Source organism: Thunnus thynnus, chromosome 18 (genome assembly GCF_963924715.1).
Source record: "Thunnus thynnus chromosome 18, fThuThy2.1, whole genome shotgun sequence".
Lineage (NCBI taxonomy): Eukaryota > Metazoa > Chordata > Actinopteri > Scombriformes > Scombridae > Thunnus > Thunnus thynnus.
Window position 1 is genome coordinate 3193661 of NC_089534.1, and position 27262 is coordinate 3220922.

At 37.2% G+C, this 27262-nt stretch overlaps 1 protein-coding gene across 20 annotated transcripts; it reads right to left on the reverse strand.

Moving 5' to 3' along the window:
- On the reverse strand, positions 1–26993 carry LOC137169410 (NACHT, LRR and PYD domains-containing protein 12-like). Of its 20 annotated transcripts, none has more exons than XM_067572562.1 (17): positions 26848–26993; positions 24936–25085; positions 23728–23805; positions 22419–22538; positions 22109–22186; positions 21422–21514; positions 19245–19477; positions 17367–19161; positions 13194–13367; positions 11741–11911; positions 9720–9896; positions 8746–8919; positions 6098–6271; positions 5574–5744; positions 3127–3300; positions 1931–2104; positions 1–143 (listed from the first exon to the last, which is right to left on the reverse strand). In XM_067572562.1, exons 2-17 carry the CDS (start codon positions 25064–25066, stop codon positions 137–139), a joined length of 3924 nt encoding a protein of 1307 aa, XP_067428663.1. In that variant the 5' UTR covers positions 25067–25085; positions 26848–26993; the 3' UTR covers positions 1–136. The 20 variants fall into 20 exon arrangements, 18 of the variants coding, with proteins under 18 accessions (XP_067428663.1, XP_067428664.1, XP_067428661.1 ...); XM_067572563.1 differs by having other exon boundaries at positions 22419–22496; positions 23728–23847; XM_067572560.1 differs by having other exon boundaries at positions 23728–23847.
- Positions 26994–27262: the final 269 nt, after the last annotated feature.

Sequence of the window (27262 nt, forward strand, 5' to 3'; positions counted from 1 at the left end):
CAGTAACATGGCCCAGTCAAAGCCTCTCTACACACAAGCTGCTGCTGTTGCTTCAACCTCTCTGGATCATCAGGATACAGCTGATCCTCTCTCAGCACACACTCCTGGATGTTCGATCGCACTCTTACAGAGATCATCACCATCTGAGAGAGAAGAGAGAAGAAGAAAGAACAGAGGTCATAAATCAGTGTTTTAGTGAGAATTACTTCATCAGCTGTCAGTCAGTGATGCAGCACATCCAGCTTAAACTTCAGTCCTGTTCAGTGCTCATTAATACCACATTGAAGACGAGGTTACCAAACTGGACTTTACATTTCAGATCCCTCATTTAATCCCTGCACTTGTCACTTTCATATATTTCATGAAACTGGACTTAAGATTGTGCATTGCATTCAACCTCCACTGTGACATAATTTAATTATTTATGCATGTCATGTTTAATTTTTGCTCTTGTCACCTTCACATATTTCATACACTTCATTTCTTTGTCCATAGCACAGTCCATATTTCCTTTGGATAGTCAATATTTCATTTCAAGTTTTATATCTCATTTCAAAACTATTACTGTTCAATTCTGTAAATATATTTTAAAATTTCAATTTAATTTTAATATTACTTTGTTAAATTAATTATTATTAATATTTTTATTACTTTTACCTTACTTTTGTCTATTTTTTATCTTCTGTGTTGTGTTTTTTGGGAACAAACAACAACACCCAGACACATTCTTTGTATGCTTGTACTGGCTAATAAAACAGATTCTTGAATGGGCTACTGTATGTTATGCTGACATAAAATCCCAAAATCAAGAAGAATAAAGATTGAAAAAATATCCAGGGTTGTGTAGTAGCCTATGCATGTGTTGGAATTTGATGACCTGGAAATGAGAAGAGCTTTGTCTTTTCAGCTCTAATCCTAACCCAAGTACTTCAGGCCTTCCTCCAAGCCTGTAGTAATGTACTAGATTGTCAGCATTATGGTAATCTCTGAAGGTGACTCATTTTGGTCACTATTTCCACAAAAAAAGAAAAAACAAACAAACAAACAAACAAACAAAAAGTTTCATTTTATATCTTGGGCTTTCAAAGTGCTCTCTGAAACTAGGTCTTCATTGACTTGTGTCCATGAAATGAGAGAATTAAAACTTTGTGTTGGAAAGGTATCGCCCTGAAGATTAACATGTCAGTATGAAGATTCTACATGGCTCCGGCCTTGAAATACTGACCTTTGAATCTTGACCTCAGTGCATGTTTGAAGGCTCATAATTCAGCAACAAATGGGGCTTCAGACATGGGACCAACTGTTATAGATAATCGATAATCGTCTGTTTACTCTGCAGATTACACTTAAATACACAGAGGAAATAAACTGCTGAGAGTCATGAATACATCATTATTGCATAAACACTTCAGTGATACATTTACTGTTGTTACATGTGACCTGCTGTTAATTTTAACGCAAGACTCTGTGTTAATGAACATCTTATCTGCTTTAGAAATATCTTCTGACAAGTAAACATGGAGGCTGTCATTGAAAACATTTGGAGGAAACAAAATAAGTGGACAGATATACCTCTGCTGGACTTCAGCAGAGGTTCTGGTCTGTAGAAAGACCACATAGTTACCAAATGTAATGATAGTTCTATGAAATCAGAGTCAGTGATTTGCAGCCTGCAGTCAGACTGATTTTAGAGCTCTGACAAAGATGAACTGATCAAATCTTTATAGTTGAAATGAGAACAAACACTTTAAGATCATATTTGATGGTATGACAGTTTGATGATGTGGTCCACTGTCTGTATACACCTTGTAAAGCTGTCAGCTGTAATCCAGCTGGGAAACAGGAAATAATGGATCTTTGCTTTGATACTAACTGTGTTTACTACAAAAGTGCTGAATACAGCATGGACTGACTCCAACTCTCTACTGACCTCAGAGTCTCCAGTTTGCAGTGTGGGCTCTCTTCAAGTTCACACAACTGCTTCATGTCTGAATCCTGAAGCTTGTTGTTATTCAGCATCAGCTTTCTCAGATGGGAGGGGTTGGACTTCAGAACTGAGGCCAGAGAAGCACAGCTGATCTCTGTCAACCTGCAGCGACCCAATCTAAAAAAAAAAAAAAAAAAAAAAAAAAAAAATGATGTCACTTTAGAAGATAAAGTTCCTGCTAGAAATCATTCAATGTTTCAAAATCTGTTCAGAGCTGAAGAAGGTTCAGAATTTAGAAGTTCAGGAAACGGAAACTCCAAACATCTGAACCCAACAGGATGCAGGTTAAAAACTGTTGAATGCAAATAGTGAAAAAGAGCTCTCATTAATATTCATGACAACATGCTGCCACTTCAATACAGATGTAGTGACTTCACCTCTTAAACTCTGCAGCTCCACCAGTGACTCCATTTATACAAACTCATATTTTGCAGCCTAACACAAATAAAAAACACTGACATTTATTTCAGATTCTATTTGAGTTTTCAAGTTTACAAAGATACCAAATATGTCAGGATGGGTTTTGGAGAAATATATATATTTATTCTCCAAACATCTACAATATTTCTTTTTTATGGAATGATGAAGCCTTAAAAATAATGTCATCTTTTTTTAATATTGCAGTAAACATCATATATCATCATAAAGGTTTGGAACAAACATATGCAAATGTAAATGCAAGCAAATGTATTTTATTGTTTAATAATGTCAACAACATGAATGTCTTTGTCTTTATTTAAATTAACATAATGGTTCAGTTTAAGTAGAAGATCAAATTTTTAAGATGTTAAGAGTGAATCAGCCAGTGTTGGATTTTTAATGTTATATTAAATATGTTTTAACTATAAAGCTCCACAAGATGCTTAATATGGGTCAGCATAAAATCTATGTGGTCAAATCCCATCAAAACTGTTAACATTCAAACAAAGATTTGAATGTTTGAAAGTATGTTTTTAAAGTGTTAACTATGGTTTAAAAATAAATATTTAAATTGTATTTAAATATTTTAAAACCATCTGTATGTCTACATTTGGGATTTTACCTCATCCTCAAACATCATCCTTATGCCTGCAGTTTGGTGTCACTACGACTTTTACATTATATTAATCTCAGCACAGATGTAATAAATGGTGTCTGACCTCAGAGCCTCCAGTCTACAATGTGGACTCTCCAGAAAATCACACAGCAACTTCACTCCTGAATCCTGCAGCCTGTTTTCATCCAGATCTAGCTCTCTCAGATGGGAGGGGTTGGATTTCAGAGCTGAGACCAGAGAAGCACAGCTGATCTTTGTCAACTTGCAGTCCCACAATCTGAATAAAGAATAAAGAAAAAGTATAATATAGAAGACAGAGTTCCTTACACACACACACACATACACAAACCTATATCAGCATTAATGTCAGGTTCCTCATGATAATCCTTTCATCACTCATATTTGTAACCTGGAGTATCTGTGGAATTGGTTCTCAGGGAAAAAAAATAAAAATATTGAAGCACTTGGCCAAACTACAAGCCCATACAAGCTTATTACAAGAAACACACAAAATAATTTCATTCTTCATTTATAAACACAGGAAGGAAAAGGAACAAGAAGCTGAAGTGGAACAGACTGAACTAAGAAAGTATAAATTCAAACTAAATGAAAGAAAACTCAATTCCTGATACAGAGACTTCAACAAGAAAACTTCCACCATAAAATATCTGGTAAATACTTTGCAAATCAAATAAAACAAAATAAAGAAAAAGCAACAGGCTCCACTATTAAGGACACAAACTCACCTGAAGAGATAAATAAAATCTTCAAAAGTTTTTACACTCATCAGAAAAGGACCCAAGTTGAGAGAACATCAACTCATTTATCAACACCATTGACCTACCACAAATTAATAAAGAACAAACCAGCATACTTGATTCACCAATAACAGGATGAACTTCTCACTGCCCTCAATCTTATGCCAAATAACAAAGCACCAGGGCCCAATGGCTTCCCTGCTGAGTCCTATAAACACTTCTGGTCCAGTCTACCTATGCTTTTCAACAAATTGATAACTGAAATAAAGCAAAAATTTAAGATATATATATATATATATACACACACATTTGAAATCGAAGATGGTTGTAATGTTGAAAAAGTTTAAATTCATATCAATAATAACAAAATCCTGTGGAATTCTGTGGACCCTGCCAACCTGACCCTGCTGACCAACTCTGGAGCACCCTGACGGTGCCCCGATGTCACTTCACTGCCAGTGGCAGAGACGGATGTATAGCCAGCCCTCCCCCACCCCCCACCCCTCCACTGACTTGATTATTATTACTATTATTATTATTAATAACAACAACAACAACAACAACAATAATAATAATAATAATAATAATAATAACAATAATGGTGGCAAAAGTAGGATTAGTATTAGTATTAGCATTAATATACATTTATTTAGTTTTTTTCTCACTCATTCACCCTACAGACTGACACTGTGGATCACAGACATATGCATACACACTTATATCACAAAACAACAAACAACTAACATCACCTTGTTCTTTTGTTCCCTGTTTCCTGATAAAATGTTTGTTTAATTGTCCTTTATCCATTGTTTTTGTCTTCCTCATTGTGTTCTGTTAGGGTTTTTTCTTTTGTCTTGCAATTTAAAAAAAGAAAAGAAAGTTCCTGCTTAGAATCATTCGGTGTTTCACAATCTGTTCAGAGCTAAGAACATTTAGAATGATCTTACCATTAATGACAACATGCTGCTACTTCAATTAAGATGTAGTGAATTCCCCTCTTAAACTCTGCAGCTCCACCAGTGACTCCATCTATACAAACTCATGTTATGCAGCCAAACATAAGTAATTGGCTGGACTTGTTATGGTCAATGTGTGAAATTGTGGCCAAAGATCACTGACATTTATTTCAGATTCTACTCAACATCCTTAAGTTTACAAAGATACCAACTATGTCAGCCTAGATTTTGGAGAAATGTGAACATATTAATTCTCCAGATTTCTACAATATTTCTATTTTATGGAATGATGAAGCCATAAAAATCATGACATCTTTAGTTTTAATATTTCAGTTAGTGTAAACATGATATATCATTATACAGGTTTGGAACAAGCAGATACTGAATGTATTTTATTGTTCAATAATGTGGACAATGTGTATGTCTTTGTCTTTATTTATATTAACATAAATGTTAAATTTAAGTTGAAGATCAAATGTTTAAGATGTTAAGAGTCAGACAGCTAGTGCTGGATTTTTAATGTTATATTAAATATATTTTAAATATGAAGCTCAACAAGATGCTCAGTGTGGATCGGCATAAAATCTATGTGGTCAAATCGCATCAAATCTGTTAACATTAAAACTAAAATTTGAATGTTTGAAAATATGTTTCTGAAGTGTTAATTATGATTTAAAATTAAACATTTAAGTAGTATTTAAATATTTGAAAACAACATCTGAATGTCAATCTGAAGGGGATTTTAACTCATAAACATCATTCTTATGTCTGCAGTTTAGTGTCACCACAACTTTCATATATTAATTTCAGCAAAGAAGTAATAAATGGTGTCTAACCTCAGAGTCTCCAATCTACAATGTGGACTCTCCAGAAAATCACACAGCAGCTTCACTCCTGAATCCTGCAGCTTGTCACTCATATCCAGCTCTCTCAGATGGGAGGGGTTGGACTTCAAAGCTGAGGCCAGAGAAGCACAGCTGATCTCTGACAAACTGCAGTGCCACAATCTGAATAAATAATAAATGATATCACTTTAGAAGATAATTATTTAAAATATTTTAAATATGAAGCTTCACAAGATGCTGAGTGTGGATCAGCATAAAATCTATGTGGTCAAATCCCATCAAAAGGGTTATAATTAAAACTAAAATTTGAATGTTTGAAGGTAGTTTTTTAAGTGTTAACAATGGTTTAAAATTAAATATTTAAATAGTATTTAAATATTTGAAAACAACATCTGCATGTCTAAATCTAAAGTGGATTTTACCTTATAAACATCATCCTAGTGTCTGCAATTTAGTTTCACCACAACTTTCACATCATATTAATCTCAGCACAAAAGTAAAAAGTGGTGTCTGACCCCAGAGTATCCAATGTACAGTGTGGACTCTCCAGAAAATCACACAGTAGCTTCACTCCTGAATCCTTCAGCTCGTTGGAGTTAAGATGCAGCTCTCTCAGATGGGAGGGGTTGGACTTCAAAGCTGAGGCCAGAGAAGCACAGCTGATCTCTGACAAACAACAGCCACCCAATCTAAATAAAGAATAAATGGTGTCACTTTAGAGGATAATTATCCTGCTTGAAATCATTGTTTCATAATCTGTTTAGAGAAGACGGTTTAGAATGTAGAAATTCAAACAATGGAGACTCCAAACACCTGAACCCAACAGGATGCAGGTTAAAAACTGTCAAATACCAACTGTGAAAAAGAGCTCTAATTAATATTAACGACAACATGCTGCAAAATCTTGTGATTTTGATTTGAAAGACACATTTTTTAAAATTTTAATTATACCTATTCTGATTATCTGTTAACTCTGCCTGCTCTTTTGTTTGTTTCTATCTATGGATGTCTGCAAACATATGGTCTCATCCATATATTTAGGTGGGATTTGCATGCTAGGCTAACAGGCTGTCAGCTGTGTGACTTTATATCCATGCCAAAATGTCTTTCAGAACACACAAACACCATAAACACACCTGCCCAGCATGGTGCTGTTAAACTAGAAACACCACAGCTACACCTTATTTTTATACAGTCTATGGGCTACACACGGCATGGCACTGCTATGTTAACAATGCTAGCCATGCTAAGTAGGTGCTAGCTGCCTTGCAGGCTGTTTTTTTGATGTGTTGTCTCTTTGTATCCGTGGGCTGGTACTCCTGTCATAGTGTTGGAACCTTTGTTTGAGACACTTCGGTTGGTAAATGTGTGTTTTTAAAACTTACTTTGTTAAAATGTTCCTGCTAATATCATTCAATGTTTCATAATCTGTTCAAAGCTGAAGAAGGTTTAGAATGTAGAAGTTTAGAAAATGGAAATACAACACCTGAACCCAACAGGATACAGGTTAAAAAGTGTCAAATACAAACAGTGAAAAAGAGCTCTCATTAATATTACAACCCAGTATCATGGTACTCCATGAAATAGTCATGAAAGTTAATCTATAGATTTGCATACATGGACACAAATTTTCCATTTTTTTGTGAAACCCAGCACAACTTTCAAAGTAATGTATTTTAATTGGAATATCTTTCGTGACTCAGGAAACACAGAAGCTGTATCGTTTTTTCTCATTTGTTACTTGTTTTTTAAACTACAACTTAACTAACTTAATTTTAACTATAACCATTAAATTACTCAACATTTAATCACAAGATTTTATCCATGTTTTTACTTCTTCAAATTGCAAAGAAATATAAAGTGGTAGAGCGTGTTTTGTCAATGTTCCTGGCTCATGTGAAGGAGTGAAGGACAGTCAACAAGCAACAGCAAACTGCTTCCCCACCCTTTGAACTAAAACAACCAAGTTGCCAGAATAAAATGTTGGCACACACAGACACACACACACACACACACACACACACACACACACAGACGCAGACACACACACACACATACACACACAGCATTGGAGGGGCATTGTGTTGTGGGTGGACTTGGCGCATTTGGACTGACTCTGTCAGTCATTTTGTAGGATTTGTGGAAAGGTTGTACTTGGGATGAAAGCTGCGATTTGTGTTAAAGAAAAAAAAATATTTTACACAATATCCAAATCAAATGTAACTTTTTCAGGCTTCTCAGGTTTGGGTTGCAGCCGACCGGCAGCAATTTGAAATGGAATGAAGTCCACCGATAGCAGACAGCCCAAAACAGGAGTCGAATGCACCACATTTGCCCACAACACAATGCACTTCCTAAGTGTTCCACTATCCAAACCTTACAAAAAACCTTTCTTTCTCAGAATTGTAGGAGAAATAATTAAAACTGATGGCCTTAATATTAACCCATCGTATTGTTGAGTTATCAAGGACACTTTCCTGTTTTTGTGTTGAGAGATGTTAAAGGTATCATTAAAAGAAAACCTTAACACAGTGACAGTGAGGAAAATAGTTTATTGCCCATCGGACTGATGCAGACTGATAAAATATATATCTACAATATTTCTATTTTATGAAATTATGAAGCCATAAAATCATGACATATTTAATTTTAATATTTCAGTTAGAGTAAACATCACATGTCATCATAAAGGTTTGGAACAAGCAGATACTGAATGTATATTATTGTTTAATAATGTAGACAATGTGAATGTCTTAGTTTTTATTTAAATTACCATCAAGATTCAATTTAAGTTAAAGATCAAATTTTTAAGATGTTAAGAGTGAATCAGCCGGTGTTGGTTATTAATGTTATATTAAACGTTTTAAATATGAAGCTCAACAAGATCAGCATAAAATCTGTGGATCAGCATAAAATCTGTCGTCAAATTCCTTCAAAACTGTTAAGATCAAAACAAAGATTTGAATGTTTGAAAGTATGTTTTTAAAGTGTTAACCATGGTTTAAAATTTCATATTTAAATTGTATTTAAATATTTGAAAATAACATTTACATTTCTAAATCTGGGATTTTACCTCACAAACATCATTTTAATGTCGGGAGTTTAGAGTCACCACAACTTTCACATCATAATCTCGGCACAGAAGTAAAAAATGGTGTCTGACCTCAGAGTCTTCAGTCTACAGTGTGGACTCTCCAGAAAATCACACAGCAGCTTCACTCCTGAATCCTGCAGCTCGTTGTCACTCAGCTGTAGCTCTCTCAGATGGGAGGGGTTTGACTTCAGAACTGAGGCCAGAGAAGCACAGCTGATCTCCGACAAACTACAGCGATACAGACTGAATAAAGAATAAATGTCACTTTAGAAGACAATGTTCCTGCTTGAAATAATTCAGTGTTTCATAATCTGTTCAGGGCTGAAGAAGGTTTAGTATGTAGAAGTTTTCACATCTATCTGCTGAGAGTATAATAATGGACTGCTCAGAACATAACTTTATACTTTATCTCAAACAGCTCTCTGTGTCTGTTACTGGTACTGTACCCACTTGCAAGTGTAATATTAAACCCAGGAAGACATCCCCTGGTTTGTGAGTCTTTTATTACAGAAACTACCACCCCAAATGTGAACATATTAATTCTACAATGTTTCCATTTTATGGATGATGATGAAGTCATAAAAAACATGTCATCTTTAGTTTTAATATTTCAGTCAGTGTAAACATCACATATCATAAAGGTTTGGAACAAGCAGATACTGAATGTATTTTTCATTGTTTGATAATGTGGACAACATGAATCTCTTTGTCCTTATTTAAATTAACATAAAGGTGAAATGTAAGGTGAAGATCGTGTTTAAGATGTTATGAGTGAATCAGTCAGTTTTGGACTTTTAATGTTATATTAAATATGTTTTAAATGAGAAGCTCAACAAGATGCTCCCTGTGGATCAACATAAAATCTATTTGGTCAAATCCCATCAACATTAAACTAAAATTTGAATGTTTAAAAGCATGTTTTTAAAGTGTTAACTATGGATTAAAATTAAATATTTAAACAGTATTTAAATATTTAAAAACAACATTTAAACAACTTTCACATCATATTAATCTCAGCACAGAAGTAAAAAATGGTGTCTGACCTCAGAGTCTTCAGTCTACAGTGTGGACTCTCCAGGAAATCACACAATAGCTTCACACCTGTATCCTGCAGCAGCTCGTTGTTAGCCAGATCTAACTCTCTCAGATGGGAGGGGTTTGACTTCAGAGCTGAGGCCAGAGAAGCACAGCTGATCTCTGACAAACGACAGCCACCCAATCTGAATAAATAATAAATGATGTCACTTTAGAAGACAATGTTCCTGCTTGAAATCTTTCAGGGCCCTATTTTAACAACGCAAGTGCAATGACAATAGCAAGGTGATAGGTCTGTTGGTGCATGGATTGTGTGGGTATCTCCATGTGCACCTGCTACTTTGGTTCATGTATGTGCAGCAGCGCAATGTGCAAAAGGACTGGGTGAAGATGACTACACTGTAGATCAGCAGGTGTGGTGATTATTAAATACTCTCTCAGCCAGTAACATCACTACTCTCATAGATCTGAAACAGTTGTGCCAATCACAGTTAAACATCATAAACGACAGCTCAACAAATGGAAAGCTTTTCTTCAGGAAATGTCTTGATGGTTCAGAGCATCACAACATGAACACACATCCACACAAATCTGCAGCCAAAGACATGGAGTAGTTTTTTTCTTCAGTTAGTTAGTGCAATAACAATAGAATTTATTTAGAAAATAAAGAAATTAATTTGGTGAAGCCATTTATATGATTATATCAGACCGACATTATTTCAGCAATAATTCTAATGAATCTCACCTTGTACAGTGGCACATTGTTTAGTAATGAATGTTATGCAACAGTGTTTAGTTTGATCCTGTTGATAAAATCACCAAAACAGCAGCGAATTGACGTTGCGCCACAAATAGACATGATTCTGAGACGTCTGTTTTCAGCGCAACTAGGACCAAATTTCCACCAAAATACAACTGGCTTTGCACTGCTTCATTTGAATGAATCTCCCACCTGTCTGCACCTCTCCTCCCACTTGTGCACCATGCACTCTGCGGCAAAATGCCACACAGACGAGCAAAGCAAGTTTCAAGGTCAGGAATATACCAAACTGTCAGGGCACTGCTTGCGCTGGTCGTTGTGCCTCCACGAAAATATGGCCAAGTGTCTTTCATAATCTGTTCAACGCTGCTAGAATGTATAAGTTTAGAAAATGGAAACTCCAAACACCTGAACCCAACAAGACGCGGGTTAAAAACTGTTAAATACAAACAGTGAAAAAGAGCTTTCATTACTATTAATGACAACATGCTGCTACTTACATAAAGATGTTGTGACTTTACCTCTAAAACTCTGCAGCTCCACCAGTGACTATCTATACCAACTCATATTTTTCAGCCAAACACAAGTAAAAAACACTGACATTTATTTCAGATTCTATTCAAATATAAAAAGTTTACAAAGATACCAGATATGTCAGGATGGGTTTTGGAGAAATATGAACATATTTATTCCCCAAACATCAACAATTTCTATTTTATGGAATGATGAAGCCATAAAAGCCATGTCATCTTTAGTTTTGATATTTCAGTCAATGTAATCATCATATATCATCATAAAGGTTTGGAACAAGCAGATAATGTATTTTATTGTTTAATAATGAGGACAATGTGAATGTCTTTGTTTTTATTTGAATTAATATAAAGGTTCAATTTAAGTTAAAGATCAAATTTTTAAGATGTTATGAGTCAATTAGAGAGTGTTGGATATTTAATGTTATATTAAATATGTTTTAAATATGAAGCTCCACAAGATGCTTAATGTGGATCAGCATAAGATCTATGTGGTCAAATCCAATCAAAACTGTAAAGATTAAAACTAGGATTTGAATGTTTGAAAGTATGTTTTTAAAGTGTTAACTATGGTTCAAAATTAAATATTCAAATAGTTTTTATATATTTGAAAACAACATTTAAATGTCTAAATCTGGGATTTTACCTCATAAACATCATCTTTATGTCTGCAGTTTAGTGTCAACACAACTTTCACATCATATTAATCTCAACACAGAAGTAAAAAATGGTGTCTGACCTCAGAGTCTTCAGTTTACAATGTGGACTCTCCAAAAAATCACACAGCAGCTTCACATCTGAATCCTGTAGCTTGTAGTCGTTATCCAGCTCTCTCAGGTGGGAGGGGTTGGACTTCAGAGCTGAGATCAAAGAAGCACAGCTGATCTCTGGCAGACTCCGGTGATACAATCTGAATAAAGAACAAATCATGTAGATAAAAATTCATTACAATCCATCAGAGGTGTTCAGGGTTTAAATGTATAATTCAACATTGTGATGTTGATTTTCCCTAAAATGAGCAGAGTAACTTTGTTATTGTGTTATTATGGATCATCATAATGTCAGCCTTCAACAAACATCATCCAAATGTCACCACAACATTCAAACACCTATTCATGTCAACACTGATCCATAAAATGCTGCTAACCTCGATCAAATTAAACATGTTGGATTAAAAAGCTTGTGCATTAATTTTATTTATCTTCTTCCTGTAAATGGTAAGAATCATATGTAATTTCATTAAAAACACTACAGAACTTGAGTAAATACCGAAAAATATTTCTGGGTTTTTCCTCCTTCTGAGGCTTTTATTTCTAGCCACAGATTTTCTCTCATCATCAATGCTGACTGATTGTGATCAGTGCCAAATGCCAGACTTTCACATTCATACAGTGTTTGGTATGATGTGCCAAACTATCAATGAGATTCAACCTACAAACTAACTTATTAACTAGACAGAGGCTTGTCATCCCTTCCTCACTGCACCTCAACACACAATCTCGCACAAGGCTGACTCTGTGTTCCGTCTTCTGTATGTTATCCATGTCATTCTTTCATTTTTTAATCTCAGAGGAACTGTTTACCCAGAAGTTGTTCACCTTTACTCCACCACTCCTAACTACACCTTGAATCATCTCTTTAACTGGATCAAATGTGCAGTGAGCACAGTGAGAAACATGTTCTCCTAATCCAAAATGTAACCTAGAATCATCCTTTACAAATATTCATGCAGTGCCATATTTATGCTCCTGTTTACTGATGGTGCAACTTCACAAAGTGACATCATTTTCTGACGGGAAGCATGCACATGTTGAAGTGACGTCTCGTTGTTGTCCACAACTAAAGAACCAACAGCATTTAGAAATATGATTTACTGTCTATGTAGGCCTGTATGAGAGTTTTATATATATATATATGTATATGTGTGTGTGTGTGTGTGTGTGTGTGTGTTATTCCTGAAAATGCATTCAACTTCTTGAACTTGAACTATTTCATTTGGTTTACAGTTTTGAGTATCACAAACATATCAAAAATTATAAAAATGAATTTGCTCTCACAGAGAATTGTCCGATATTTCCACCTGTTTTCTTACAGATGTTAGTCCCTTTTGAACAGTGTTTGTGATTTGTGAAAAACAAATTAATCAAACTAAATCTAAAACTTTTGTTGTGGAAAACAGTCAATGAACTGACCTCAGAGACTCCAGTCTACAGTTTGGACTCTCCAGTCCAGCAGACAGCACCTTCACTCCTGAATCCCGCAGGTTAAGGTCATTCAGATCCAGTTTTCTGAGATGGGAGGGGTTGGACTTCAGAGCTGATGCCACAACTTCACAGTGAGTCTCTGAGAGTCCACAGTGAGTAAGTCTGTGAAAAATAATAATAAAATAAAAAATAAAAACACTTTACTATGCATTTTGATCACTTAACAGTAGAAAAGTAGAAAACAAAGTGGAAACATGTTGATGAGTAAAAACTGAATATGTTTGTTTAGGATTTGGGTAAGGGACAGGGTATGCTGTGTTGCAGTGTCTTTAAAAGAGTACACTTTAATTTTTAAAAAATAAAAAAGAGGCTAACGGTTGAGTTAGCAATTCTGATCCAATACACTTTTTGTCAAATTCAATGAATATCTCCTCATGGTCTGCTAGCTGTCTGTGCTGTGGGTGCGCTGAAAAAAAATCTGGTGTACATACACAGCACTGGCTCTGTAAATGGGCATGTAAATACAGTGGCTTGGAGTGAGCCATACAACACTATTCCAGCCAATCAGCATGGGGTGTTGGTGTTTGTGCATATAACAGGGGGAAGTCATCAGAGCAAGCTGTCTGTTTGAGGACATGACAGTCTCCCATCTCCAGCACCCATTGAGTGGTGGGGGAGGGCTGGGGAACTGGAGAGAGAGAGGCTGTGGCCAATTCACATGGAAAATGTTTTCTCACAGATCAGATACGCTTCCATTTTATTAAATGTGTCAATCCACACTGAATCCAAGACAATCTCATGGAGACCCCCTGCTTTTTTACGCTCTGAGTCTGTTTCTGCTGCGTTTAATGAAGTGTAATCTGAGCAGGCAGCTGTTTAAATCAAACAAATATCCCACTGTATATGTGATTTGAGTTTATTAACCATATCAATGAACCATGGAGCCACCATGCAAACTATTTTGGTTCAGTACATTTCTGCTGTCAGCCTGGTGAAGACATTTTCTCCGGCTGCTGTCCTCTCAGCTCCCTGGGAGCTGCATCTGACAGTCAGCTCCTTCTGTGGACAGAGACACTGAACGCAGGTTGAGTGAGAAGTGGGAGGCCGCAGAGAGGCAGTGAGTGTGGATGGACTGATGTGCTCACATGAGACCAAATTTTTTTCCACTCATGATAATTTGTGAGAGAAACAGAAGTGATTGTGCAGCTGACGCATCACTCTGGATACTGCCATATTTCTCTTCTGGTCTTTGCCTTGGAATATATGTGCATCTATGAATTTGGGGGGGCGGAGCTTCTGAAGGAGCACAAAGGGAAGGGTGTATTTGTTTGGGAACTTCCGGTTTTTGATGGAGATGCTATGCAGTTTAAAACATTTATAAAGGTGTTTGAGCATTGCGTGGAAGCAAAAACTAACAGTAAAGGGGACTGTCTGTATTATCTTCAGCAGTTTACGAGGGGACAGCCAAGGGATCTTGTATGCAGCTGCCTTCACATGACTCTAGAGAGAGGTTATGCTGTAGCCACGCATCTGCTCAAGGAGGATTTTGGATATAGATTAAAGGTACAGCGGCCTACATGGAAAAGATCACTGGAAGGCCAATGGTCAAGTCTGAGGACATTAGAGGACTCTAAGCTTATGCACTTTTCATACGCAAATGTTACAATGCTATGGAGGAACTACAATACTTGGGAGAGCTAAACACACAAGCAAATTTGAAAACTCAAATTTGAAAACCCAGAGAAAAATTGGATAGTAAAGTCCTGTGAAATTTTGGACAGAGACAATGAAGAACTTGTTTCATTGACAGTGTCAAGTTCATTGAGCGACAGGTCAGGTATGCTTCAGATCCAGTCTTTTGGTGACATAAAGGACACTCTGCTTGGTAAAGGTTGAAACAAAATCAAGTCAGAACACAAGCCAAGGGGACACAGTTTTGCCATTACTGTCACTATGGTTGAACCAGATAACACCAAGATACAGGTGCATCAAAAAAATATATCATCTACAAAATAAAATCAAACCAAAGAAAATCGTACTTCCTATTTGTACTGTAACTATGGGCATACATTGGGGCATTGCCCACAGCTGCAAAAGAAAACACATCGGTAAAAGCTGGACTTTCTATAGGAGAAAGGGGCCTGCTTTGGTTGCCTTTGCACAGGGCACAGGAACAAGGATTGCCACAGGCGCATGACTTGCAAACATCCCAGTGTTTTACACATCAGGGAAAAGGAAAAGGTTATCAAACCAAGAGGACAGCCCAAGGAATGTTGATCCATCACACCCATTTTAACTTGTGCTCATAAAAGGGCTGATAATAGTGACAGCATCCTTTCTATACTCCCTGTCCAAGTAAGAAGCACACAAGGAAATAAGATCATTCAAACATATGCATTTTTGGATCCAAGATACATTCTGTTCTGGAAAACTGATGAATAAACTGAACCTTAAAGGAAGACCAACTGAAATCTATCTGCGCACCATGGGTTAGTGGGAAAGTCAGCTCTAAGTTACCAACTTAAAGGTTTGGAAAATTGCACCTTTAACTGACAACAAGGTTTATGAAATGTGTTTTCCCAGAATTAAATGCCAGTGTCTACAGACAACATCATCGATGATGAGGAGTTGGCTAAAGGGCATTACCTGAGACGGATCCAAAACCCTCACATTGAATGTGAGGTGAAGTGTTTAACCATCTAATTTGTTCTTATTTGTGCTTAATTGTGTGGCTAGACAAAATAGTGGACTTCATCAAAAGGAAATGCCAAACCCTTAAAAAATGGACACAAAATATCTCTTTTTTACTGGATGAATTAGTGGAAAAGGGAAAGTGACATTTCATGCCAGCATACCTTTTCTTGGTTGAGGAATTCTAGGCGCCCTGTGAAACACATTGAATGGTTTTGTATTTTGTTTGTTTTCAAAGACTTTTTACAAAATGTGTTTGAGACTACAATAAGGTCATATGTCAATGGTGGATAAGTATTGATGATCTTTGGTATGGCACAGGTAAATTTTGGTATATGGGAAACTGACTATTTTTTCTAAATAAAAACAAAAGGAAAGGATATTGCATTTTTGAAGGTCTTAGGTTGCTCGAAAACTCACAAAAATTGGGACAAACATCAGAAATAGCAAAAATTGCAAAGTTCTGTAGTGATTGGGCTCAGGAGAGGCCAGTGGGCTCCATAGCGCCCCCAAACACAGGGCCATTTTGGAATAAAGTTTCTTTGATGTTCATGAAAGTTGGTCGGTTCATTGCTCTCATAATTCTTGACATAGTACATATTTTTTCAAATTTTTTCGACCAATGAGAAGTCAGCCATTTTGGATTTTAGGCAGCAATTTTCATTCCTTTAAATGTGATGTGTATGTATGAAATTTTGTAGGCAGATGTACAATCTCCAGACTTAAAAAAAAGCCTCTTGGAGCCAAACCTTAAGTCCAACAGGAAGTCAGCCATTTTGAATCTATGTTGCATTTTATTCGCAAAGTAAAGCCACAGACAAGTGTTGTATTTTAACGAACTCCAGTGTTTCCCCATTGTGAACACTGCTGCAAAAATTTCACACGATCATTAATATCAATGGGCTGCTAATGATTTTCACTCGCACACTGTGCAAGCACAATAACACCCTAAGTCACTGTGGAATTGTGTTTGGGCCAATTGTATGTGTGTGTGCAGTGAGTGTGTAAATGAGCATGTGTAGTTGAGCGAGTGGCAGAAAAATGACGGTGAATACGAGTGGAGCAGAGGAAAAGGTTAGCATTAAGTTGTCAATCTGGCAGTAAATGTACAGTACAGGCTACAGTATATCAGTTAACAAATGCTGCAGCTCCTCAAGACCAAGAAAATACCCATCTACCGAAGGGGATAAGCCCCGAAGTTAGCAACAACACATTAGCCTAACCTGACCAGGCTTACTTAAGGTGGACTGACTTTTAAGGTGGACTAACAATTCTCATTTTAGTCAATCTCTGCCGTTCTTTAATGGAGAACGGAGAAATGTCTGGCTGATGAGTGTCTTGAGTATTTCATATGACAGCCCCCCCCGCCCTTGTAGTGAAGCACTACTCATGTGTGTATCATTACTGTAATACTGACAGTTTTAGATGAGAAGGCAGCTTTATTATGTTGATAATCACATCTGGACTTACCGAGCCTTTCTGCAGTTCCTCACAGCCGGGATCAGTCTCAGTCGTCCCATCCATGAAGTGTTATACTTCTCCAGGTCCAACTCATCTAGAACCTCCTCTGACATCTGTAGCATGTAGGCCAGAGCTGAGCAGTGGATCTCAGAGAGTTTTTTCTTTGATCTTTTCTCTGACTTCAGGAACTCTTGGATCTCCTGCTGTATTGAGCGATCGTTCATCTCCATCAGACAGTGGAAGACGTTGATGCTTCTGTCAGGAGAGATTTCATCAGTGTTCATCTCCTTCAGTTTCTCAATGGCTCTCTGGATGATTTCTGGATTGTTCTTTGTCCAACCCAGCAGGGCTCCAAAGAGACTCTGGTTGGACTCCAGAGAGAGGCCATGAAGGAAGCGAACAAACAGGTCCAGGTGTCCATTTTCACTGTGCAGAGATTTGTCCATGGCTCCCATCAGGAAGATATCCAGGGATGAGTCACTGGAATAGTTTCCTAGGAAGTCCTCCAGTGCCTCTGTGTTGCTGTTGGTGTAACAGTGGTACATGTAGACTGCAGCCAGAAACTCCTGAATGCTCAGATGAACAAAGCAGTAGACTGTTTTCTGGAAGATCACACTCTCTCTTTTGAAGATCTCTGTACAAAATCCTGATAACAGTGAGGTCTCTGTGACATCAAGACCACACTGCTCCAAGTCTTCTTGGTAGAACATGATGTTTCCTTTCTCCAGATGTTCAAACGCCAGCCTCCCGAGCTTCAGAAGAACTTCCCTGTCAGCCTGTGTCAGCTCCTTTGGACTCGTCTTATGTCCCTCATCATACTTGTACTTCTTTCTCTTTGTCTGAACCAGCAGGAAGTGTGAGTACATGTCAGTCAGGGTCTTGGGCAGCTCTCCTCTCTGGTCTGTAGTCAACATGTGCTCCAGAACTGTAGCAGTGATCCAGCAGAAGACTGGGATGTGACACATGATGTGGAGGCTCTTGGATGTCTTTATGTGTGAGATGATTTTGCTGGACAGCTCTTCATCACTGAATCTCCTCCTGAAGTACTCCTCCTTCTGGGCGTCAGTGAAGCCTCGTACTTCTGTTACCCTGTCAACACAGGTAGGGGGGATCCGATTGGCTGCTGCAGGTCGGGAAGTTATCCAGACGAGAGCCGAGGGAAGCAGATTCCCCTTAAAGAGGTTTGTCAACAGCACGCTGACTGATGACTTCTGTGTGATATCAGACACAACCTCATTATTCTTGAAATCCAGTGAAAGTCTGCTTTCATCCAGGCCGTCAAAGATGAACAAAACTTTACAGACAGTGAGATTCTCTGCTGTGACCTTCTGTAATGTTGGATGGAAAACATGGATTAGCATGAGGAGACTGTACTGCTCATCTTGGATCAAGTTCAGCTCCCTGAACGAAAGCAGAATCACCAGATTGACATCTTGGTTTTCCAAACCCTCTGCCCAGTCCAGAGTGAACTTCTGCACTGAGAAGGTTTTTCCAATGCCAGCGACGCCATTTGTCAGAACGACTCTGATGATGTCTTTCTGTTGGTCGGGTAAGGCTTTAAAGATGTCGTGACACTTGATTGGAGTGTCATGGAGGGTCTCCATCTTGGAAGCTGTCTCAAGCTGCCTCACTTCATGTTGGGTATTAACCTCTTCACTCTGTCCCTCTGTGATGTAGAGCTCAGTGTAGATCCTGTTGAGGAGGGTTTCATGTCCTGCTTCATCAATTCCTTCAGTCACACATTCACATCTCCTCCTCAGACTGATCTTATGGTTATCTGAAACCTCCCGGAGAGCAACAATCACTAAAAAAGAGAAAAATGTGAGACTAAACAAAGACAATCTGACAATTATTCATTATTACAAACACAAAAACAATCAGTCTTACTTTGCACAGTGCTGGTTTGACACTCTGTCTGCAGTCCAGGTCTTGTTCTGGACCTTTCTGCACACTGGGGACAGGAGGTGTCTCCTGGTGAAGCAGACTGGTCTCCGTATGTGATGCACTGTCTGCAAAACCAGTGTCCACAGCTGTTAGAGACTGGATCCTTCAGGACTTGCTGACACAAAGAACAGCAGGACTGCTGCTCCTCCACAGAAACACCACTCCTCTTCTTCTCTCTGTAAAAAAGCAATTCTTTATAATTTAAAGGTCATGGTCACAAGTTGTCATTTGTGTTTTGATAATATATATATATATATATATATATATATATATATATATATACATACATACATACATACATACATACATATATATATATATATATATATATATATATATATATATATATATATATATATATATATATATATATATATATATATATATATATATATATATATGTATATATGTATATATATATATACATACGGGTCAATGACGTGACATGCTGATTTTTGTGTCCGAGGGCACTACTTTGGTTTTAAATAATTTTAAATGATTCATAATAAGCATCATTTTATTCTATGAAACCTATTTAATTTGAACATATTTCCAGTTTATCATATAAATTATATATATTTTATGTTTTTCCATCTCAAACCCTCAAAATGTGAGGTGGGACAACCGTCCGAGCAAGTTAACACTATATGAAATGTATTAAATATGCAATTTAAAATATGAATTAATATAACATTAATATGGGGGCATAATGTTATATTGAAAACCTTTCAAATAAACAAAGTTTAATAGTTTAATTGTTCTTAAATTGTTTGGAATATTAAAAACAACTTTGTTCGGAAATCTGTATATCTGAAATGTCAGGGTGGCGCAACTGCATTCATACAACTTTTATTTTGAATTGAAGAGAGAGATGAGTGAACAGGATATTGCATCATCTAAAGGATCCCAAATGACCTTGACTGATGAGTGAAAGGTATGTAAATCTCTGTCATATATTGCTAAAAAATAGCTATTTTCTCTTCATAGTTAGACTTGTACTCTTTACATGTCAGGTGGTACAACCAATATAAAACTAAGAAAAAGTTGTTTTAATACAAAACTCTTTATTGTATTGTAAAAATGAATGAATGAACTAGCTAGCAAAGTCAAAAGGTTAAATAGGTGTCCAAGTAGATGCCTGAATAATTGGGAAATAATAGAAAATGTCAGGTGGCGCGACCAGTAAGTCAGGTGGCGCAACCAGAAAGAATGTCCTTTCTTGATTAAATAAACATGTTAAACTGAGATATACAAATGTATGTCATTAAAGATATTAAAGATATTAATTAAATGTACATTAATAGTTACTATACACTATATACACACACTATATGATATTTTTTATTAAAGATATTAAATATATTTATTAAATGCACATTAATATAACACTGAGTATATATATTATTACATTTTTAAAATATCCCTTTCAATGATTTTAGATGCCACTATCAAGCAAAGAAAAAGCGGCATGCCACAGGGAGCGCGTTAAAAATGATCCGGCTGCAAGAGAAAGATATCTTGCAAAACCTGACAAGGTCTCTGCTATCAGTAACCAGTTCACTGAGCCTGACCAACCCAGTCTACAGCTGCCAACTAACAGGGCCACACTGTCCTCATTCTCCCCTATGACCAAGGAGGAAGTCTCCAAACTTCTTCTAAACTCTCGTCCCTCTACCTGTCCACTGGACCCAATACCATCCAACCTGCTTCAGAATATTTCCCCCGCACTTAAGTCCGCGGTCACACACATCATCAACTCCTCACTTACAATTGGTGTTTTCCCAACCCCCTTTAAGCAAGCTCGAGTCACCCCTCTGCTCAAAAAACCTACACTCAACCCAGCTCTGGTTGAAAACTACAGACCGGTTTCACTCCTGCGCTTCCTGTCAGAAGCACTTGAGCGCACAGTCTTTAATCAAGTCTCTGAATTCCTCTTTGCAGTAAGTTTTGAATTTGAGCAGGTCATCACAATATGAATATTTAATTTTCCCCCACATTCGAACGAAAGTTTGAATTTCAAATAAAAAGTGACAGCCCTCGTCTGCGTACGCATATTTCTGTGTTTGTGTGTACTATGTGAATCATGTTCAGTTCAGTCTACAGTAAAAACAGGCCCTTACTCTGTGTTTGAGGATCCAGGTTCATTACTGAAGAATAGTGGGACATCTCTGGACCGGTCACTCTTCATAGCTCTCTGTCTGTGGTACTGACCTCTGCAAACACAAACATGTCTTCATTCTTATCATGTCAATTACTGACCAATTCTCTGATGAAAAAGGCATTTTAGGAACTCTCAACTGACGCCCTGCAGTGACATCAACATTTGAGCCTAAAAGGATTTAACTATTCCCTAAAAGCATCTATCATATCAAAATTATACCATAACCAACACTGGTTCTCAGCAAGATTACTGAAAGCTTCCACCCTATATTTGAGAAAGTTAAAATTTACCTACATCAACCACCTAAAAATGACTTATTTTCCTTGATGTCAATTTTCATGGAAGACACTAATGCAAAGTGGCTGCAGTATCAGTATCACCCCCCAGATAAACCAGATAACATGTTACAACAAAATATATGGCTTGCCCCCGTAGGTAGGTGTGTGCATGTATTGTATATGTGTATATGTTATGGTATATGTTTTGGGGAATTAGATTGGTTCTTTTGGTCATGACTTGTCAATCCCATGATGTGTCAACATTGGCAGCCAGGGGAAGGTTTGGCCATACTCTGTTTGATTGAAATGTGTTTAATAACTCCTAATAATCATGTTCAGTTCAGTCTGAAGTAAAAGCAGTCTCTTACTTAGTGTTTGAGGATCCAGGTTCATTACTGAAGAATAGTGGGACATCTCTGGACCGGTCACTCTTCATAGACAGACAACTGGATAATCACAAGGAAAACTATTTCAAACAGTCTGTTGCATTTATAGACTGTAAGTTTTGAATTTGAGCAGGTCATCACAATATGAATATTTAATTTTCCCCCACATTCGAACGAAAGTTTGAATTTCAAATAAAAAGTGACAGCCCTCGTCTGCGTACGCATATTTCTGTGTTTGTGTGTACTATGTGCATCATGTTCAGTTCAGTCTAAAGTAAAAACAGGCCCTTACTCTGTGTTTGAGGATCCAGGTTCATTACTGAAGAATAGTGGGACATCTCTGGACCGGTCACTCTTCATAGACAGACAGCTGGATACTGGAGACTCTGCTCTCTGTCTGTGGTACTGACCTCTGCAAACACAAACATGTCTTCATTCTTATCATGTCAATTACTGACCAATTCTCTGATGAAAAAGGCATTTTAGGAACTCTCAACTGACGCCCTGCAGTGACATCAACATTTGAGCCTAAAAGGATTTAACTATTCCCTAAAAGCATCTATCATATCAAAATTATACCATAACCAACACTGGTTCTCAGCAAGATTACTGAAAGCTTCCACCCTATATTTGAGAAAGTTAAAATTTACCTACATCAACCACCTAAAAACGACTTATTTCCCTTGATGTCAATTTTCATGGAAAACACTAATGCAAAGTGGCTGCAGTACCAGTATCACCCCCCAGATAAACCAGATAACATGTTAAAGCAAAATATATGGCTCACCCCCGTAGGTAGGTGTGTGCATGTATTGTATATATGTATATGTTATGGTATATATTTTGGGGAATTAGATTGGTTCATTTGGTCATGACATGTCAATCCCGTGGTGTGTCAAGATTGGCAGCCAGGGGAAGGTTTGGCCATATAACATGACCCTCAGTACTTATGTGCTGTATATTTGATATGTTGTGTATGTTATTTGTGCCAATAAAAAAAAAAGACTTGGCAAACATTCTGATCTTTGCTGGTAATTTTGCCCTCAAAATACTTCCATAAACTGCTTCACAGATGTTTTGGCGTCATTATCATCTGATCAGCATGGCTTAGCTCGCTAATGTCCTTCTCCATTTTTATTTATTACCTTAGTTTATTTACTGGTCAAAGAGCGAGTGACAGGTCAATCTGATAGTGAATTTTAAGAATGCCCTCTGCTGGATCACAAGGCAAACTATTACGTCTTTGGCTTAGGCAGACTAGACGATGCTCAGCAAACTATTTCAAACAGTCTGTTGCATTTATAGACTGTAAATTTTGAATTCCAACAGCTCATTACAATAGGAATATTTAATTTTTACCCACATACAAACGAAAGTTTGAATTTCAAATAAAAAGAGACACGTCCTAGTGTGCCTACGAATATTTTATATTATATTATAATTATTTATTCTTTGTGTGTACTTTGTGAATTTTGGTTGTGAAAATGTCTTTTTTTTATTCTATGAATCTGACCCTATGTATCTAACTGTTTCACTGAAATGTGTCTAGTAATTTCTAATAATCATGTCCAGTTCAGTTTAAAGTAAAAATAGTTTCTTACTTAGCGTTTGAGGATCCAGGTTCATTACTGAAGAATAGTGGGACATCTCTGGACCGGTCACTCTTCATAGACAGGCAGCTGGATACTGGAGACTCTGCTCTCTGTCTGTGGTACTGACCTCTGCAAACACAAACATGTCTTTATTCATATCATGTCAATTACTGACCAATTCTCTGATGAAAATTTTAGGAACTCTCAACTGACGCCCTGCAGTGATGTCACCATCAAGCGCTGCAGACAACATTGAAAGATGGAAGAAATACGCTGGCATCCATAAACCTCATTGTTGTGTTAATCACAAATATGCAGTTTGGTTTCATTTTTTTTTACAAAGGCTCAATAGTAAAACAGCTGTTACTGTGGATTTATCCAACAAACAGGAGGAAGTAACTGTGGGAGATGTAGGCAGAAACCTGAGAGACACACGCCATGCTAAATGAGGAGTTTTTATGACGAAAAAGCAATGTCTAGTTAGGCAATACTGACTTGAAAAGTTAAATCTGGATCCCTTGACACATCAACTCATGCCCAGAGCACAAATTCATGTTGCTCGCTTTTTGAAACTGCTAATATTACCATCCAACATGGAATCACTAACCAGCACACCTGTCCGGGCTACAGCTGTGGAAAATACCTCAACACCAAAGCAGGCTCAGCCGCTAAAAAGGAAAAGACTTTCAAGCCAAATGCTGCTAGAGAGACCTGACTTTCCTGACGCAGAATACAGTCTGATATTTACTCTTTGAACAGAAGCTGAGCTGCCTGGATAAAGTCAATAAATTAGACATGATGGAAAAGTTAAGAGAGGAAATCAGCTGTTTGAGGGAAGCTGTCAGCACAATGGAAGCTAAAATAGACTTCCTACACAGAGATGGACTTACCCAAGGACAACGTTGAAACTATATCCTTCACCCATGCCACTGACTTAGAAAAAAGAAAACCTTCTCTGAAGCCACTACATCTAAAGTAAAATCTCAACTGAGACCCACAATTGTCAAGTTTGATATTTTCAAACAAGGGGAGATGATGAGGCATCATGCTCAACCAGTCATTACAGTATAGGCTATATACATTTACTTTCACTCTTCCTTCAATGTAATGTAAGTCGTGCGTGTGTGTGTGTGTGACAGAGGACTCATTGCATTGAAATGTGGCTAGTAACTTCTAATAATCATGTTCAGTTCAGTCTAAACTCTTAAGTCTCTTACTTTGTGTTTGAGGATCCAGGTTCATTACTGAAGAATAGTGGGACATCTCTGGACCGGTCACTCTTCATAGACAGACAGCTAGATACTGGAGACTCTGCTCTGTCCTCCTCCTCCTCCACACAAACACTCATCTTGTGGACTTCAGTCAGTCTGAAAGGTAAACCAGTGACACTGACTGTGAGATCAGAGAGCAAGATTCAAGAGAAACAAGTCTGTTCAAGAGTCACATTCAAAAAATACCAAGCAAATACCCCACACAAACAAGTTAGCACCATATTTTCTTTCCTTCTCGTTGCATCCACAGAAATTAATTCTGACTTGTCTTCAGATTGACAACTGGCTTAGAGAGTTTGACAGTAAAATAATAATAATGTTGTATTGGGCCTCAACCATGTGGTCAGACAAAGGCAGGCCTACATGTAAACTTTTAAGCCTGATCACAAGGTCGCTTTTGTCCTTTAACAGCTGAAACAAAAGAGCAGCGCCAAATGCTGCTCTCACAGACTCCATCTCCCAGCCTGCTTTTGCAGTTCGCACCTTGGTGTGAAATCTAGGAAGACCCAAACTCTCGTCTCTCATTGGCAGAGATGCACCAACACCACCTGGAGTCATGGCAATACAGCCATGACGTCACTGCAGCTTTAAGAAGCGGCTACACCTCTAATTTGACGTTTGCATTAATATGTCTAATTTGAACGTCTACAGATGACAGAATACTTTGAATAAGTATAACTTTATTTGCATAAATAGCATATGGCTATTTATGTGTATTTGCTTGCAATCTTGCTTGTATTAACAGGCAATATAACACAGTAATTAAGGCAATCACGCAAGAAATTATTCTTTTTAATCAAAGGCATGCTGACTTACTCTGTGGTTAATCCACAAAATCCCTCATTTGTAATAGATGGATGTAGTTTTTTGGATAAAAAATGCAATAATACATTATTAAGGTCTAGTCTCACTTCAGTTTGTTTCCCATCATCTTTAAAGAGGGAACATATATTCCAGGAATACACCAGTAATTTTATAATTAAGAACTTGTTACCTCTCCTTTCCAGTTCCACCTGAGGTTAAAGAATTTCATTTTAAAATGATGAATGAGATTTACCCATGTAATGACTTCTTACACCAAAGATTTAATTTAGATTTAAATATTTTTACTTTCTGTAACTCAGATATTGAAACCATAGAAGATCTTTTTCCCTCTTGTAGATTAAACAGGACCTTTTGGGATGTTTTCCAATATTGGATAACCTCTAATGATCAAAGTATTCTGATTCTACCATATGAAAATATGACGTTTGGTCTCCAACTGGAGGACAAGAAAAGAGAATTTGGGAATAATAATTTAATTATTTTGGCAAAATATTTCATACACAAATGTCGTTTTTTTAAAAAACTATTCCTATATTTGCTGCATATCTAAACGAGATAAAACTATATAAAAAATGTGTAAAATGTTGTAAATTCAAAAGGCCCTGTACCTTTATGAATATCTATGTACCTTAATTCCTGATTGACCACTTGTGTTTTTTAAAATATATTTATTTATGGGTTTTTTTGCTCAGTTGTGAACTGCAATCTCTTGAGTATGACGTGCTTTTTTTGATGCAGGTGCAATTTAAAAAAAAAAAGAAGCGCTCACGTCCGCCATCTTGCCACCCTTACGTCATTATTGTGCTCTTTCATTGTAAAAAGTGACTGATTGAGAGAGTTAGAGCTTGAACTCAAACTTTCTTTGTTCACCTGTGAATGTTGATGTCCCTCAGATATTCGCATTCTAGGTGACCTCTTATGACACTCACAGTGTGGTTATTGGTCCAGGTTTCCGGGTGGTGCCCCGTTATTATTCATATCACCAATAACCAGCCGTGCTCCTCCCAGCTCCAACAGATGCATTAACACTCACCATATCACAGACTTAAGTTTTCCTCCCTTTGTTCTGCTCGGGTCGTCTAAACAGACGAAAAACAGTCTGAAGCGATTTGACGTAACTGACCGAGCACTTCCCGTTATTGTGTTTCTTCCTTGTTTTCGTGCCTGGTCATTGTTGCTCCTCCCCTCTCCATTTGAGGGAACTAAGTGAGTTTAAACACGTGTGTGTGTGTGTGTGTGTGTGTGTGTGTGTGTGTGTGTGTGTGTGTGTGTGTGTGTGTGTGTGTGTAGCCCAGGCTCTAAAATGACACCCTGTAATATTAGAATTATCCCTTTTAAAATAATTCATCTCAATTGAGAAGTTAATAATTCATTGGAAAGTCGTTAAAATCCTTAAAAACAATTCATTTTATTTTGAAACAAACAAATAATTAATTTAGGTTGATTAT